This window comes from Furipterus horrens, unplaced genomic scaffold (assembly GCF_987537825.1).
Source record: "Furipterus horrens unplaced genomic scaffold, mFurHor1.1.pri manual_scaffold_4, whole genome shotgun sequence".
Classification (NCBI taxonomy): domain Eukaryota; kingdom Metazoa; phylum Chordata; class Mammalia; order Chiroptera; family Furipteridae; genus Furipterus; species Furipterus horrens.
In genome coordinates, this window is record NW_028327174.1 from 19,479,386 (window position 1) to 19,492,474 (window position 13,089).

The window sequence follows — 13,089 nt, forward strand, 5'->3', positions numbered from 1 at the left end:
AAAAGAAGAAAATGGAGTTCTTGCGGGGCGGCTACAGCACACAAGCACACAGACAGGATGTGCAGCAAGGACTGGATGTCAGCCCCCAGGTATGCCAGGGGACCGTGGGCAGGATACAGACTGCAAAACTGAATGCGGGGGCTCTGATACTCAGTAGTCAATATATACTTATGAAATTAAATTAACCAGTAAGAGAATTGACCGATTGCTTCCCTCACTGAACTCAAAGCTGAACCATGGGTTTCATAGGCCTTAGGCACTTTTTCCTTTGGGAGCCCACTCCTCCTCCATAAAATACATTTTAAAAATTATGTTTTATGCTTGCATTGATATACATATATTAATAGTAAAAAATACTTTCTTTGACCTAAAAGTTGATGGTTTCTGCTTATTTAAAAAAAGAATTAAAACATTTCGTGAGCCCTTAAAAGTATTATAGCTCTAGACACTGTCCTCTCTGTTCCCAGTGGATAAATCAGCCCTGATACGTTTCTTGTGTACAAGCACTTACTTAAGTTTACTGTTTCTGGAAAATCCTGGCACAGAGCAGGCCCTCGATAATGCTTGTTGATTTGCACGATAAATGCCTACGTGAAAATAATAACGTCTGTCTGATTCCTAAATCTTTGTTACATGTGTACTGATAAGAAGTCACAACCACGTAAATAATAGAGGCCAGCTTACCTTCTCTTTATACTCAGCCTCATACCTTACACAGGGCTGCTGTGTGATATCTGGGCCCCCGAACTTGGCTATTCTTAGAAGAAGCTGGCGTTGCGCATACACCAGGAGTGGCGTCACTTGTTCTGTGTACCTCTCACTAGACAGGGTAAAAATCAGTTAAAAAACACACATTATTTAAAACATTTTTTCATTGAAGTCTGTCACTTTTCATTGCCCTAAGAGCAGCAGTACTTACTGTGAGATTATATTGAATTGAATGGCAAGTGATACTAGTGTTTCCCATTTTTCTACTTGATATAAAAGTTCCAGAGATTTTAATACAAAGTCATGGATCCATTTCAAATCAACGACATTTACATCATCCAAAGGATGCTCAAAAGTAAGGTTAGAGCCACCATTATCATTTTTAATATTTCCATAGCAACTTGGAACACTGAACTCTCCTTTTTCTTCAATAATCTGCAAGCAGCACATTAAAAAAAATGTGTAATTCCAAATTTTACATTTTTTTTTCTGAAAACGAAATTGATATATAAAATCATAATATGGAAAAGACTGAAGAAAACTTTCTAAAATATTTTTATTATGCAAATTAAAGCTTGATAATGCTATCCAATATAACTTCTGTGATGATGGAAATGTGCTACATCTGTGCTGTTCAATATAATGGCTACTCGGTACATGTGGATACTGAGCTTTTGAAGTATAACTAGAGCAACAAGACTTTAAATTTTATTTCATTTTAATTAATTTAAGCTTAAATTTAAATAGCCACATATGGCTAATCATTACTACATTAACACAGACTGGGGTCTATACTTCTTGAACATGGTCACTAAGTTGGAATATTAATCCAATAAGGCAAAAATTTGAGGAAAAACAGGTTTTATTACAAACAAATAATTAGGTTTCCCTAATACATTGGTTATATTCATCATCTGTCAGAATAATGTGTCCAGTTCCCTGAAACAAAGGTAAAATCTATGGAAAAAGAAGGCTTCCAGAAGACCCTTTTTTTCCTAAGTTAAAGAATTACTGTGTAAGAGCTGTGTTCCAAGTTTTGAGTGTCCAGAATACATGTTGAATCTCTGTTATTAGGGGCATACACTTTTATGAATAGCATGTTCCCCTGTTAATGGAGCTTCTTCTCATAATAAAATGCCCCTTTTTATCTCTCAAGTGCTTCTTGATTTGAAGACTATTTTATCTAATTTTAACATAGCCTCACCAGTTTTTTTATGCTTACTGCTTTTATGATATATGACGTCTTTCTGGAAAAAGTCTAGCCATTATTAATATAAAAATAATGGTTTGCACAACATTGATGTAATCTGGCAGCCAAGGAGAGTGGACTGGAATGTGCGTGTGTGAACAATGACTTCACTGTACTAGTCAGTGGGAGCAGCAGACACCATTGAGTGAGCGTGTGTACTGTATGGCCATCACATTCAAACTGACTGAGCAAGTAAAGCAATGAATCTGCATCAGATTTTGTGTTAAGCTTGAACATTTCTCTGTGGAAACTACTTAGATGATTCAGAAGGCCACAGTTACAGGCAGCTTCATCACGATAATGTGCCTGTTTATTCATCACATTTTGTGCAGAATTTTTTGGCGAAACATCAGATCAGCCAACCTACAGCCCAGATTTGGTGCCCTGTGACTTCTGGCTTTTCCCAAAACTAATATCACCTTTGAAAGGGAAGATATTTCAGACCATCGATGAGATTCAGGAATATATGACGGGGCAGCTGATGGCGATTGGGAGAACTGTGTGAGGTCCCAAGGTGCCTACTTTGAAGGGGACTGAGGTGTCATTGTCCTATGTACAATGTTTCTTGTATCTTGTATCTTCTTCAATAAATGTCTCTGTTTTTTATATTACATGGCTGAATATCTTCTGGACAGACCTTGTATCTCTCTCTACTGTTTTATTTTTAATCTATCTGTTTCTTCATATTCAGAGCACTTCTCTTGAGAAGGATAGGTGTCTTCCTTTTTAATTCACTCAGATAGTCTCTGCCTTTTAACTGAGATGTTCAACCCACTTGTATTTAATATAGTTATTGATATAATTTAGTTAAATTTGTTATTTTTATTTGTTTTCTATTTGCGCCATATATTTTTATTCCTCTTCCTTTTTTCCTGCCCTCTTTAGTTAACTATTATTTAGTTTTCCATTTTCCATTCACTTTTTAGTTATATTTCTTTTTTAGTAGTTACTTTGGAGACTATTAAACACATCCTTAACTTATAACATTTCACATAGAATGAATATTGTACCACTTTATAGCTATATAAAGTGCAAAAACTTATGACAGTTTATTTATCTTTCCAGTCTTTTGTGCTATTGTTGCCATATATTTTACATCTGGAAATTACCCCATGACTCTGTATTTATGTGTTAACTAATTTTCAATATGTTTAGGATATGTCATCTTTGAATTTTTTCAATTTTATTTTCTTGCTCTAAACCACAGTGTGAAAGATTTTAAATGGTAAATTCTATCAGATTTGAAATAACAGATAAAGCAGTAACATAAAGATCAAAAAACAAGCTTTATGATCTCTCCTGGGGTCTGTTTCTGTCTCTATCAAAAGATTGCTATGAGGATTAAATGCATTAAGTTTAGTTTATGTAAAAGCTGGAGTTTAGTGACTGTTACTTCCTGTTCCATTTAAGAAATTGGTGTAATTAACACCAATGTAAGCTATATATATGGTGAATAAAGTAATAATGCGAAGAAAATGAGATATAGACAAACTAAGAACTCAAGAACAATATTCATTTCTACTTGTTCCAAGCTGCATGGTACAAAAATATTCATTAATTCAATACAATAGCAACAATTACCCAAATACTCTTACCTCAATAGAATTGGTATTTTGTAGTTCTATTAACATGTTAATAAGTAATTCTGCTCCCAAGTAGAATGGTAAAACGGAGATACAGAGGAAGCCATCTTGACTAATAGGGAACATTTTGTTCATATCCACTGTCTGTTTAAGAAGTATCTGTAGCTCCTGAGTGAAGTTCCAAAGGGCCCGACAGCAGTTCTGAAGCAGAGTCCAAAAGCCACCACGATGGGCAAGAACCTGAGACAAACACAATAGTCAAAAGACCCCAAGGTTCCAAAAGTTACAGATCTCTGAGTGACTTCATCTTTCTGTAAATATTATATGTCAATAATAAAAATAACTAACACTACTTGTTATGTGCTACTTATATGTGCTAGACACTGCGGTAAGACCTTTATATGCATCATTTCAGTTCCTTCTTACAGTAGCGCCTATGAAGTAAATAGGCACGAGTGGTCTATCCTATTTACAGATAAGGAAATGGAGTCATGGAGCTAACTTGCCCCAGATGATGAACCTACTAGGTGGTGAGCTAAGTTTTGCACATCAGTGGCCTGACTCCACCACTCCCACTATTCTGGCTGCCATAAATGGGGCAGTCGAGCAAGAAAAAACAGTTTTCATGCTGCTTCAGTTTATTAAGGGAGACCAGCACTAGGTTAATAGACAAGCAGAAATGTAATTTCATGAATAATAAGTGTTGTAAAGAAAAATAAAGCAGAAATGAGCCAGAACCTAACAAGGGTGAGAGAACACATCCTTTTAGACAGAGTGGTCAGGAGAGAAGTCCTCTCAGAGGAGGTGACTTATTGAAGGTTGAGTTGAACAAGTCATGTGAAGGTGGCGATAGGGGTGTTGGGTGAGGGAGAGCATTTGAGGCTGAGGAAACAGCAAGTGCAAAGGATAGAGAGTGAACCTGAGGGCTGAGAAGCAAACAAGCTTAGTGCTTTCAAAACCACAGAGGGGAGGGTGGACTGAACAAAAGCAAGAGGAGCTGAGTTCTGAGAGGTAAGCAGGACCCAGACCTTCTAAGTGGTGGAAAGGAAAGTAGGATGCAATGTCATGGTCAAGGAGCTGATGTGGGTTTACTTGACATTTTTAAAAAGCCATTCTTTCCACTCCAGAGAGAATATAGGACTTAAGCATGTGTTTCTTTTTTTCTCTGGAAAGGGTAGATTTCCTCTTATCTCTTGAGATGACTGAAGTATCCCCCTCCTTAATAAAAGAAAAAGTAAACTAACTTCTTTGTAGCTAATGATTTCAGTTCTGAGTTTAATAATCTATCATATAAGATTTAAGAAGAAAAAGAGAAAGATATTTGAAAGAAAATACAAGTGGCCTTAGAAGCAGAATGTCTGGGGGCAGAGGCAGATCCTTTCTGTAGCCTGGAAATATCTTCCCCTGTGTTGGAGGAAAGACAGGGATCTATGCTATCCCAGGAGGGATCAAGATTCCAGAGAGAAACCCTGGTATCATCAGAGAAGCCCGTGTCCCAAGTGTGGCAAGGAATTGGCAGTGGACTGTGTGAATATCCACAGAGACTGTGTAGACAGAATCAAAGGCCACCTCTTCTCTAGATGGATGGATGACAGGTGACTAAAGGAGCTCACCCCTCTCCCTGACAACCTGACGATGCTTAAGGCCTCATTACCATAGCAGGCAAACATCACACAGAATTGACACAAAACCCAGAAAATTTAGTCTCAAAATTAAAACTGAAATTACAGATAGTAAACAAATAAATACAATCTATCTTACATGCCCAAATTTATGGGCGGAGATTTATGTCTACTACATTAGGAAATACGAAGGACCGCCTTACCATTGCTCTTCTGCAATATAAAAAAATTTTCATAAAATGATCCAACAGACACAAATTTGGTGCTTGATCCTTTTCTTTAGCACTAAGGCCTGATTGAAAGTCTGAGTCATAAACTGTTTGTGTCTTAGAAACATTTTCGTCACTCATTGTGGAATTAATAAATGTCAAAAATTCTTCAGAATCTACAGTACAAAAATAAAGTATGACGTTACTGAAAACAGAGAGTTAAATTCCAGACACCACATTTGGTGATACGCATCAAATGAGTAATTCAGATAACAACTGTGACATAATTTTGGAGAAGGGACAATGAACACCATGAATCAGGAGAACTTTTTAGAGAAGGAAGCACTTAGAGTAGGTCTTAAAAGGTGGGCATGATGCAGCTATGAAGGAAAGCTATGGAGAAGAACATTTCAGGTAAGGGAGATGGCCAAGGGAACAATGCAGAAGCAGGTATATCTCTCTTTTTTCTTTTTTTTTTTTTTTTTTTTTTTTTTTTTTTGAGGGAACATTGACAGGATCACACTGTTCCTTCATTTCCCCCAAACAGGCTGTTCCCAGGACAGATGCACTAGGAGGTAAGTAACATGCCCCAGAGTCAGGCAGGGCAGCAACCCTGGCCACTCAGTCTCCTGTTGGTGTGGTATGAAAACACAGAGGCCTTCTCCTGCCAGAGACCTTCTTAGAACTCCGCATTAAATAATAAGTCTCAATAGCAGAATATTCTGTTCCAACTTCATGGAAGGTCTTAGATAGGAAGCTAGTTTAAAACGGAAACTCAAGAAGCTATATATTATAATGCAGATGGAGAGTCCTGTTCACCTCCACCCCTCTACCTTTCAGAGACCTGTCACGTGACCAGATGACCAATATTGGTTGGTTCTGCATCAGAATCATTTGCATTCATCTTGGAGATCGTAAGGAAAGAGTAGACGGCCCTGAGTACACAACTGGTACTATAAAACACTACATGACTCCTGTCATGCCTGCTTGCATCAGAATGTTCGGTGGAATTTGTACTGAAACTTATTTCCACTAAAATATAATACCTGTGAGCAAGTCTTCACCTACTTTGACCACGAGGGGCTACCAATATTTGTAAAAGAACATTATATTTGCTAAACAAATTGTTTTAGGTCAGAACATAATATACATATCTCCAAATATATATGATACTACCATAAAAAAAACAGAAAAAATTAAAAATAGAGAAAATAAGAGTCTCTTACAAAATGTCATAACTCAACTAAATTCCTAGGTCATTGGAAAATGGTGAGTGTACTTCTGTGCCTCTGCCAATGGGGGGTGTGTGTATGTGTTGCATTAGTGAATAAAAATCTAGAGGCAACTTGATAGTATATTTATTTATCTTACCTGATGGTAAATTGGCCTTTCCTTCTTTATCTGTATGAAGAAAGTCAAGCATCACTTTATAGTTTTCTAGAGTCAATTTTCTTGTTGGTAATACTGTTCCTGAATTATACAGTGAGAACATATTAGGATCACACGATCGGAAACTGCAAAAGAGAAAAATTCTTATTAAAAAACAATATAAGCAAAACTGAATTAAACTTGTCAAGTTTAACCTCCTTTAATTTTTTTAATATTTGTGAGTTAATGCTCTCAAATTTTGGATCATAATGCATTTGGGAATGTAACCAAACCAAACAATTTTCCATTAAATGTTAAAACTCTATGATGTAAACTTGCTCTTGGGCACTTTAACACCACTATCTGTTTTGCTGAAAGGGCCCATGAAAATGGGAATGGAAGATCTACACTCACTCTAAGAGCTCTGAAATGGTGATTTATGTCACCATAAAACCACCTGACTTAAACACAACTCAATGACGATGCATACTATATATATTAATGTTATCTGCCATCAATGCTGGTTTGTTTTTTAAAATAAGCTGCAGCCATGGCCAGTGTGGCTTGGTTGGTTGGAGCATCTTCCCGTAAAATGAAAGGTCGCAGGTTCAATTCCCGGTGTGGGGCACGTGCCTAGGTTGCGGTTCTGTTCCTGGGAGGGGCGGAAGTGAGAGGCAGCCTGTTGATGTCTCTCTCTCACATCGATGTTCCGCTACCTCTCTCCCTCCCTTGCCCTCTCTCTAAAATCAATAAGTATGTCCTTGGAATATGATCAAAATAAATAAAAAGGGTCTAAGCAATAAACAATCTTCCACCATACATGCATATATGTATACGTTATACATATATACTGAGTATATGTATTGATGGATTTAATAAAACTGAATTTAGCACCAAGTTACCCTGATAGAAATCTGACCACTGTCTAATCATGGTGCTGTTAAGTAATCACGCATGAATGGTATGTAGGACTGAAGTTCAGAGAAGACTTCTCAGGGTTCAGAAAGCCCATCTGATCGGAATGGTTTTCCTTCTCATGGCCTCACGAATGGATCATTTTGTCAAATGCTTTTTTTTTTTTCCTAAGAAAGCAAATATTTGACCTTTATGAGGTCTCCTTTTTTATTTTTACTGTATTGTTTTGTGCTTTTTTTAAATTTATTTTTCAATTACAGTTGACATACAATTTTGTATTAGTTTCAGGTGTACAACATAGTGATTACACATTTACATAACTTGTGAAGTGATCACCCCGGTAAGCTTAGTACCCATCTGAAACCATACACAGTAATTACAGTATTACTGATTATATCCCCTATGCTGTACTTTATATCTCCATAACTATTTTTATAACTAGCAATTTGAATTTCTCAATCCCTTTCATCTTTTTTTCTAACTGCTTCTTAAGCACAAATCTGGTCTATTCTGCATAGGAAAGGGATCTATCGAAAGACATTTTTATAAAGGTTCAGTCTAATTTTAACCAAAATTCTGGGGAAACAGAAACTGGGACCAAGTTCACTGTCAACTTCAACCTGCATATTTTATCACTGGATTATTGAAATAAATATCCTCTAATTCATATCCCTGTCACCAGTCTTTCCTTCCTTCAATCCATTTGGTGTGTTGCTGCCAGAGAAATTTCTTATCGTAGCCTTGCTCAAAACTCTTGATAATCTCCCACAGTATATAAATTAAGTTCAGATTTAATAGACAGTTAAGACGCTCCATTATCTGGTACTGGCCTACTTGCTAATTATTTCATACCACTTCCTATCACGTAACCTAGATTCTGAATAGGCCATTCGGGGCTCTCATCCTGTGGTTTTCCTACCTGGGCTCTAAATCATGTTTTTCCACCTACCTGGAATGGTATTTCTCTATCTGCATATTTCTAAATCCTGCCTTTCTATAAGGAGCCAGGCCAAGTGGCACTTGGCTGTGAAATCTTTCTTATTGTTCTCAGCCAGAGTAAAAGCTTCTTCTCAGGAACAAAGAAGACTTTATGAGTACTTCAGCTTCTATCATTATCTGCAATTATTCATGAATATTTGTGATCTATGCTACCGGATTCTAACTGGCACATCCTGTGCATCTTTGTATGCCCATTGCTTCTGTCTCAGTCCCTTCTATCTTAAAGGGGTTCAACAAGTACTTTTTGAATGACTTTATGCCACCTTGTAAAGGCCACATAGTATCCCACTGATGTATCTACCTTTTAATTTTATCCCCCATAACACTTTAGCTAAAAACATTCAATAAGAGTTCAAAAATATTTTTTGAATTAACAACAGAAACTTTATATTGTAGGAGAAAATATGATCTGTGTTTACAGATGTTTACAATATATATTTATAGAGGCTTAAAATATCTGTAAATGAAATAGAGATTTGCCTAATGCCTGCTAATATCTACAATTAATGTATAATCAATATTAATTTTTTCATGAAATTATATTTTCTCCTTTCACTGAAAGCTATGCTGAGAAACATAGTCAAGATATATGCAAATTAGGACTTCATAAGTCCTTATATCCTATCACCTGTTGGGAAAGATGCTAAGATAAGAAGTTAAGAAATATATAAGAAACATATAAGAAATATATCAATGACCAGGAAAGACAAAAGCACTCTGTGAACATACAAATACAATCCGTGTTCTTGAGACTTTTTTTTTCATAGTTTATATTAGGTTATATTAGGGTTCACTTTTGGTGCTGTACATGCTATAGGCATGGAAAAAAGTATAACATGTTTCCATCAATATACCATCATAAAGAATAGTTTCACTAAAAAATTCTGTGCTACACCTATTCATCTCTTCCTCCCACCAATCCTGGCAACCTCTGGTTCTTTTACTGCATCCATAATTTTGTCTATTAGTTGTCTTTGTAATTTAGTTGAAATCATACACTATGTAGCCTCTTCAGATTGGCTTCTTTCTCTTAGGAATATGCACTTAAGGTTCTTCCATGTCTTTTCATGGCTTGATAGCTGAATAATATTCCATCATCTATGTGTAGCACATCAATTAATTTTTAAGTTAAAGTGTGCATAAGTATTATTCATTGAGAATATACTATACCTGACCATTTTATGTGAAGTTCCAAATTTCATCTTCATACGTTCCCCTAGCTTTATTAAAAACAGGTTGAAGTGTGTATTTGCCAGATACAGGTTCATCTGAGCCTTCCAGGGCCTCTCTTCAAGACATATTTGATGGAACCTCTTCTTTTTAACATAATCAAATATTAGAGGATTCAATTTATCCACCAGGATTCTGTGTGCTATTTTTCTAACATCAGCTCTCTTATTTCTGCCAAGGGACAAAGATGTTTTGAAATTACACACACTTTCAGATATTGAAAGAGGAATGATTCCAATTTGTACTTAATCAAGAAGTCACTTGGCTGCACTTATGCAAATACTTCTGGCTTATTTATCATTTACTTAGTGGTGAAATGTAAAATAGAACAATAAAGAAGGCACAAGAATAAACACTAGGGACAAAGTCACTGCACACTGTCTCCAATTCTCTCTAATGTCTGTGTTCTAAACTCAAACCAAATAGAGTTTTTTTGTTGTTGTTCATAACCAAAAGGCCACTAAAATTAGACAAATAACTTATAATTGTTCACATTCATCAACTAACTTCAATATTGACAAGAAAATTATTTCTCTTATGATTTAAGAAAAAAAAAGCTAGTTTTTTCTAACATTAGCTAGACTATAAAAGGAAATAAAACAAGTCAATGATACATGAAATAACTTCACAAATCCATATTCAATATGCTCTGAAAAAGACTAATATTTCATAATTTATATAATAGTTCGTATTTTAAGTATAATATACTTTCTTAAAATTATTTCTATCTAAATCTCAAGGTAGTCCAACTATTTTTATTGTCACATAGTAGTTTATATGGCATGACTTCATTTCTTCAAAATACTCCTGTCAACTCTTTTTGAATGTTGACAATGTTTGTGTCCCATCAGTCAGTGTCATTCTACCTGATGTTCAATGCCATTAGCCATTAGAGTCACAAAATTAAAGTCACAACATATCACTAACACCTATTTTAATACCTAAAATACAAAACAGTGATAACATTAAATGCTGGCAAGCGTGAGGGAAAACTAGAATAATCACACACTGCTGGTAGCACTGTGAAAAGGTAGAGCCAAATTAGAAAGAGTATGAGGTTTGTCACAAAATTAAATGTATACTTATCACACAACCTAGCAAATTGCACTATTGGGCATTTTACCCCAGAGAAATAAAAATTTATGGTCCACGTTAAAAAAAAACAACAGTATATGAATGTTCATATCATCATTATTCTTAATAGCCAAAACTGGAAACAATCCAAATGCCCTTCCAAGGGTAAATGGTTAAACAAGTTGTGGTACATCCATTCCACAGAATATGACTCAGCAGTAATGAGGGAACTAGTTATTCACACACTTGGGTGGCTCTCAACGTAACTGTGCTGAGTGGGAAGAAAAAGCCAATCTCAGAAAGTTACATACTGCATGTTTCCATTTTTATAACGTTCTTGAGATCGCAAAATCATAGAGATGGAAAACAAACTGGTGGTTGCCAGAGGCTGGGAAGGGGAGAGGAAGGAGGCTGGCTGTAGCTACAAAAAGGTAGCAAGGGGGTTGGGGGAGCAGGTGCTTATGATACAGCTATTCTGTATCTGGGCCGTGGTCACAGCCACACAATTCTACAAATGCAATAAAATTGCATACAACTAAATATGCATACATATATGTGTGCGTGTAAAATTACTATGGTCTGAATATGGTCAGTGGATTGTATCATTGTCAATTTCCCGGTTGTACTATTGTACCATAGTTATATAGTTAACTTAGGAGAAACTGGGTAAAGGATCTATCAGCTCTGTCTGTATTATCCTTTATACCTGCATGTAAATGTACAATTAGCTAAGAATAAAAAGTTTTTTAAGTGCACGTTACAACTAGGTTGTCCACAATCACAAACTCTACTCAATACTAAACTTGAGGTCCTAACCTATAGGCTGGACAAGAAAACGAAATAGGAGTCTTGAGCACTAAAAAGAAATAAGCAAAGCTTTCATTATCTATTCATAATATGACTGCCCATACAGAAACCTGTACCTATGAATAAATTGTCAAGTTGTACAGAAGATCAAGTCGTTTATAAATCAATTATATTCCTATACAAAAGAACAGAAGCACTCAAAATGTAACATTAAAATACTGTTTATACTAACACAAAAAGCATTTATTTGATACAGCTAACAAACGATGTGTAATACTTCTATGGAGGATATCATAAAATTAATTAAAAGACATTAAATTAATACCTAAGTGGTCCACCTACTAATAGAAAGACTCAATACTGTTTTTTAAAAAACTTCCTAAATCAATCTATATATTCAATTCTATCTCTATAAAAATGACAACTTTTTTGTATTACTTGACAAGCTATTCCAAACTATTTTCTGGGGAAATATCCAAGAATTAAAACAAATGAAGGAAAAGAACATGCTGGAGAGACTTTCGCTGTCGGACAAGACAATTTAAAGCTAGACTAAGTGTGATAATGTAATGCTGACTCAGGAGTACATAAAAAGACTAATGGGACATTAGTGGGCAGTGATCTTATCTGTCTAGTTAACCAGTGTATCCCTAATCCCCAAATAATTCCCAACATGTAGTAACCTTCAAGTAAATGTTTATTGAATTAGTTAAATAATAAATAAATACCTTTCTTGTTCCATCATTTCAGAAACAAGTGGATTTTTGGAAAAAAAGTCTCTTAGAGTTTCCTTTTTTTTACTTCTTCTTCTTTGCATTTCTATAGTCTTAATATAGGAGAAAACAAAAATGTTACAAACTAAAATTTTGAATATTATTGAATATAATTTACTCATAATGTTTCTTTATACCCTTCAATTAAAATTATTATCAAAAGTAACAAAAATACCTGTCAGATTATAACTATATCCATCTGAGAGCTTGAGAATTATAATGTATTGTATAATTACAAAATTATTTTTCATAGCATTTCCTTGTTTCATATTATACTAAATTATAGTGCAGCCAATCATCTGTAGAGACATGAATCTCTTCACTTCATTAACTCAAAATTCAAAACTCATATGAAACTTACTTTCGAAATATCCATTACTACACCTTTGTACTTCTTCCCAGCTGTAGTTGTATTTTTACTCAAAGTATTGTCCTTATATTTCATTTTTTTAATTCCAAGCAGGGACTCATTTCTCCTAATACAAAAAAGACAAAGTCAGTTAAAAAGAGTCTGCAAGAATTTGCAAAACTATACCAAAGTAATAAATCTTT

At 35.2% G+C, this 13,089-nt stretch overlaps 1 protein-coding gene across 3 annotated transcripts in view; it reads right to left on the reverse strand.

Annotated features, from left to right (window-relative positions):
- CFAP54 (cilia and flagella associated protein 54) overlaps positions 1-13,089 on the reverse strand; it is a 244,906-nt gene that overhangs the window by 129,265 nt on the left and 102,552 nt on the right. For all 3 annotated transcript variants that reach the window (XM_090275372.1, XM_090275371.1, XM_090275370.1), the window contains exons 31-38: positions 12,899-13,013; positions 12,493-12,590; positions 9,824-10,054; positions 6,743-6,885; positions 5,366-5,547; positions 3,553-3,780; positions 920-1,143; positions 685-820 (exon numbers count right to left, since the gene is read on the reverse strand). In XM_090275372.1, coding sequence (XP_090131498.1) covers positions 685-820; positions 920-1,143; positions 3,553-3,780; positions 5,366-5,547; positions 6,743-6,885; positions 9,824-10,054; positions 12,493-12,590; positions 12,899-13,013 — 1,357 coding nt within the window. The remainder of the gene's footprint in view (positions 1-684; positions 821-919; positions 1,144-3,552; positions 3,781-5,365; positions 5,548-6,742; positions 6,886-9,823; positions 10,055-12,492; positions 12,591-12,898; positions 13,014-13,089) is intronic.